The sequence below is a fragment of the Poromitra crassiceps genome, assembly GCF_964638095.1.
Source record: "Poromitra crassiceps genome assembly, chromosome: 3".
Taxonomy (NCBI): domain Eukaryota; kingdom Metazoa; phylum Chordata; class Actinopteri; order Beryciformes; family Melamphaidae; genus Poromitra; species Poromitra crassiceps.
The window spans coordinates 54,645,756-54,651,434 of record NC_139625.1 but is presented as its reverse complement, the minus strand read 5'-3'; the positions used below and the strand labels follow the sequence as shown (position 1 = coordinate 54,651,434).

Genomic DNA, 5,679 nt, shown 5'->3' with positions numbered 1-5,679 from the left:
CTGTAAAATGTTTTACTCTGATTTGGGCCTGACTGTCTTCTATTCTGCCAGCTTGTATCCTGTGGTTCCTGGAAACGGCCGCTTCACTATAGAAAAGGAAGTGGTTGTGGACAACTACTGGTTTCCAAAGAGAGTACGTATTACCAAAACACAGGATCTGACACAGGTTCCTCTGAGTCACACACATTCAAAGTAGGAAATCATAAGAAAATGGACCCCTCAGGGCCCTAGTGCGACCATTTAGTCACATTTTGCAACCATTTTTGGAGACAGCTGAGGTTTTACTTTATTTTTTTTTTACTTTACATCAGGCTATTCCAGCCTGTTGAAGACCCTGTGTGGTTGAAACGCGTGTAGCGTTTTTGTTTGCCCGTGTACCCTTATGAAGATATATTCTGTTTGTAACACTGCTGTGGACACGAATATACTACTTCGGGATTAAATACTATTTTTGTAAAACTTCAAGGAGCTCCCTTCTTATTTTTGAGGTTTTACTTTAGAAATTAACCAACAAGGTGTTACTTTGTGCTGCGGTGGCAGAATGATGAGGAGAAAGTCCATGTCAGGCATGCAACTGATGTGTGACACTAAAAGTCAAACAAAGAGTGAAAATAGAAACCTAAAGCAATACTAGTTATGTACATGGGATGACAACCAATCAATTATCAATAAGTCATTATTACCATAGTTGCTGATGTGACTTACATGCTCTCCGTCCGCTAAACCTCACACACTTACAGAATATTCAGATTTTCAATATATATAATATATTATATTATACTTTTTATATTTTGTCATTTCATTTACGTATGTACATTGCTTTATGTCAGATGGATTGACCATAATACAATCTCTTATTTTAAGGTAATAACATAAACAAATCATAAGCTTCAAATGTAAATCAAACATGAATTACTAAATTGAGAGATGGAAAAACAGAACAAAAAAATCACTCTACTCTTAGTTGTATTTGCTTTCTTGCATGATTGTCATTGTGTTTTGTGATTGATTGTTGATCAGTTACACTTTGAGAGCTTGTCATGACTTGACTCTATTTCTTGTATTTTTTCTTCTTCCACTCTTTCTTCCCTATTTTCTCTCTCTCCCATTCTGTCTCTGTCTCTCTCCCAGACTCAGTTCCATCTTTGTCACTATTCCGCCTGTCATGATGAGGCAGAGTTTGCGGATGCGGAGCTCTTCATCCCAGAGCGTTGGCTCCGTGCTGGAGCACCCGGCAGCGGTGGGGCGGAGGCCGGCGGGTACCAGCACCACCCCTACAGCTTCATACCCTTCGGCGTCGGGGTACGAGGCTGCGTGGGCAAGAGGGTGGCAGAGATGGAGATGTACTTCGCACTGACAAGGGTAAGTGAGAGAGAGAGCGTATGAGAGAGAGAGACACTCAATAACATTACAGAAAATGTATTCTGATATTTGGTGGCAGGTGCATACCATGCATGGTAAAGTGAATGTGAAAGTCTCCCAGCTGTAAGGAAACAGAGTGTGAATTGAAACCGAATGACAGGAGACAGAACTGAATTCCATGAAATTCCACTTCTAAGAGAGTTTGTCTCGACTCTAAACATTATAAATCAAAACCTTATGAATTAAATAAAATACAACACAAATCAACACATTCAATCATAATGTACGGATTACCATAGTCAGCCATCAGTAAATAGATATCTATGTCTGGTGCACTACTCTTGAAAAGTGGTTAAGGACCGTCCCCTAAGACCAAAACAAAATATGTAACAGACATATGAATTGACCAACCACGGATGGCGTGACGGAACTCGTGGGGTGGTACATTACGAATGACGTTCATTGTTCAGTGATTTTAATTAAATCAGTTAAATCAGTATCAGTGTAACCCGCCAGTTGTCGTCTGGCTGGTTAAGTCCTCTCCCTCCCTCCCTCCTCCTGCAGCTGATGCAGCACTACGAGGTCCAGCCTGAAGACGGGGCGCCACTCGTCGAGCCCAAGACCCGAACTCTGCTCATCCCCGCCAAGCCCATCAACCTGCGTTTCCTGCCCAGGCCCTGAGGACGGCGCCCTGAGATGGTGAACACGACATGTTTTGTAGGGATGGACGATATATCAAAACTCAATATATCATGATACAAAAAAGGGACAATACGTATCGTGGGGCAGAAAAAATATTCGCAATATTATCTCCATGTTATTCTGCTGTAGTAATCACAAATGAGACGCTTGACAATCACAGTTTCACAAGCTCTCCATCCATATTATATTATTGTCACTTTGTATCAACATTTTTAAAATGCTTATATTCTGAAGAAGAGCAGTCGCTCGAAAAGTCACGTTTGTGGACGGCTAATAAATAATCAAAAGGGAGCTACAGTGTGCAGACGGTGTTTTCTCCTTTTGTTCCTTGATTGCTGCTGTTTTTGTTGGATGTGCGCGACTACTTCAGTTTGTTATATTCTAGTAAGCCAATGGCATCGCTAGAAAGATCTTCTTTCGTCTCTGAAATAAACAGAATTCAGGGACAACAAAGTTGGACATTGTCACTGAATGTGCATTTATTACATCGTACAGTACATCATTTTTATTATGCGTCCGCCAGCGATAGCCAGGCCGGAGGCGTTATAGATCCGGGTTGTCCGTCCGTCCATACGCCCGTCCGTCCGTACGTCCGTCCGATGTTTGTTAACGCGATATCTGAGGACGCCTTCACGGAATTTAATCAAATTTGCTTCAAACAACGACTTGGACTCAAGCATGAACTGATTAGATTTTGGTGGTCAAAGGTCAAAGGCCAAGGTCACTGTGACCTCTAGAACGCCATTTTCAAGCTTGTTAACGCAATATATCAGGAATGCCTACACGGAATTTCATCAAATTTGCCTCAAACATGAACTTGGCCTCAAGGATGAACTGATTACATTTTGGTGGTCAAAGTTCAAGAGCACTGTGACCTCACGAACGCCATTCCCAAGTTCGTTAACGCGATATCTCAAGAACGGCTTGATGGAATTTCTTCTGATTTGGCTCAAACATCGACTTGCACTCAAGGATGAACTGATTAGACTTTGATGGTTAAAGGTCAAAGTGCAAGGTCACTGTGACCTCACACACCCAATTTCCAAGCTCTGTAACGCAACATCTCAGGAGCGCCTTGACGGAATTTCTTCCAATTTGCCTCAAATGGCGATTTGGACTCAAGAATGAACTAATGGCGGAGGCATAAATCCGCGGTGCGGTCGTTCTAGTTGAATTGTGAATCGTGTATCGAAACGTATTGTGAGATATACATTATCTTCCCATCCCTAATTGGGATGCCGGACTGCGGCATCGCCTCTCCATGGCCTACACGAAATTACCAAAATCTAGTTATACCTTCTTTTTTTACATCAAAAGTAGTGCTTATACAAGTTTTTTTTAACACAGGTAAGCAGCATGGGGTAATGGCCATTGACATATTCACATCGCCTTCCTACATGTTACAGCTGCTCCCCCGCAGTGTGCGTTTCAGTGCATGAACTCGCTGTGGCTGCAGCCTGCAGGCGACCGGACACTAAACCAGTAGATTGAAATGACATTGACTCAAATACATAAACTGTGGCAGCACCACCATATGGTCACGGACAGACAAACAGTTCATCAATATACCGGTAATCAATGTAACGTTATAGAATTTTAAACTAACATTACCCTTTGAAACGCACCTTTCTGAAACACAACAGTAATGTTTAGTCTGTGTGAAAACAGCAACAGTTAAGCCAGACAACGGAAATACAGCGATTTAACAAAATGAAACAGCTGAAACAAACCTTGTATCAAAATACTCATTGTGATGTTAAGATTACATGTAAAGCATGACTCAAAGGGTTAAGGATTTAATTTTGAAAGCCCCTAAAGCGGAAGACCTACTTTTACATTCTGGCTAACTTGACACTGGTTCAGTAAATGCTGGAAAGTCGTCTCATCCGAAAGACACTTTTTTCTTCTTTCTGTTGACATATTCTGTCATTTTGGTTCCATTGGACACAATGTAATGTTAATTTAAAGTAACCATTAAGAGAGTTGGATTTCAGCCTCTGGAAAACACTGACATCATTATCAAGTTGCAAAATATACCATTTTTTGCTGGAGTGCTCTTTATATCGCGTGGCGTGCCACAGCAGATCCGATGAATACCCATCTCATTTGGAGGTCTATCTAATCGACAGTCACTAACGCCTTTGTAACTTTTAGACTTTAGAAAAAGGCGGTAGTTTGTGGACATTACTGTTTTTTGGGGCAATCTAAAAGGGGCTTTAGACACACCTTACAGCAACAGCACCGTGAATTAGCGCCAGTGTTTGCGCCTGTGTCATTACTGACCAAAATAGAGCACTGGTTGACAGTGTCACCATTGTGAGAGTGACTACTCAATGCCAAGAGGTAACCCTGCTTGATTCTGTTTCCTTTTGGGGGGGGGGGTGGATATCTTTCTATTCTGCTTGATTTGATGCAATGCATTTCGCCTATTCTTTTCTATCAATTTTATCTTTGTATCTGTCTTTTACAGTATGTAAAGCACTTTGAGCTGCATGTTGTCTATGAAAGGTGCTGTACAAATAAATGTTATTTTTTAAATGTAATTCTGTGTAGAGTTTACAGTGTTTGCTACAGAGTTTGTTTGTTTGTTTTCACTTGAAATTACAATTTGAAGGCCATTCCAGGTCATTTTTTCCATGCAGGAAGCCAGAATTTCCTACTTTCAACATCACTGGAATGCAGCATTTTCCCTGAAGGCTTTGCAAGATTTTATAGTGTCTGAGCAGTAAGACTGTAAAGAACAAGGGGGCATGGTGGTGCAGTGGTAAGCGCTGTCGCCTCACAGCTAGAAGGTCCTGGGTTCGATTCCCACCTGGGACGCTGTGAGCGCTGAAGGAGTGCATGCCCGTCCGCATGTCCTCGAGTGCATACCGCCCGGGTGCGGTCGTCAAAAGGGCCTTTCTGTGTGGAGTTTGCATGTTCTCCCTGTGCCCCCTGGGGGTTTCCTTCATATAGGAGCCACCAGCTCAGTGGCCTTGTGGTCTGAGTGTCCGCCCTGAGACTGGGAGGTTGTGAGTTCGATCCCCGGCCGAGTCATACCAAAGACTATAAAAATGGGACCCATTTGCCTCCCTGCTTGGCACTCAGCATCAAAGGGTTGGAATTGGGGGGTTAAATCACCATATGATTCTCGAGCGCGGCACTGCTGCTGCTCTCCGCTCCCCCAGGGGATGGGTCAAAGCGGCGCACGCTGCTGCTCACCGCTCCCCCAGGGGATGGGTCAAATGCGGAGAACAAATTTCACACATTGTGTGACATCAGTGGGACTTTCCCTTTTATATAGGAACCCCACACCAAAACATGCAATATCCTGGTCGCTGAAGTGGTGCCTCCTATGGTCGTTAGGGGCACCTGTTCGGAGGGAGGAGAACTCGTTGGAATAGCGTGATCCTCCCACGTGCTATGTCCTACCGGTGAAGCTTCCCCTGTCAGGTAGTCTCTTAGAACAGACGAGTTGGCTTCCGCAATTTTCAAATGCTCTCGCCATACCGTCTGTACGTTAGACCCCCAGAACATGCACAAGGAAGTAGTGAAAAAAACCTTCAGACCGGAAGGAAGTTCGACGGAATCTGACCAATCACGACACGCGTGTCCACGAAAAATATGTTCCCCCCG

General features: G+C 43.4%; 1 protein-coding gene across 2 annotated transcripts in view; it reads left to right on the top strand.

Annotated features, from left to right (window-relative positions):
• The window catches only part of cyp27a2 (cytochrome P450 family 27 subfamily A member 2), a 28,924-nt gene extending 24,317 nt beyond the window's left edge, over window positions 1-4,607 (top strand). For both annotated transcript variants that reach the window (XM_083634018.1, XM_083634017.1), the window contains exons 7-9: window positions 52-133; window positions 1,132-1,362; window positions 1,927-4,607. In XM_083634018.1, the coding sequence (XP_083490144.1) occupies window positions 52-133; window positions 1,132-1,362; window positions 1,927-2,043 (430 nt within the window). In that variant the 3' untranslated portion in view covers window positions 2,044-4,607. The remainder of the gene's footprint in view (window positions 1-51; window positions 134-1,131; window positions 1,363-1,926) is intronic.
• Window positions 4,608-5,679: the final 1,072 nt, after the last annotated feature.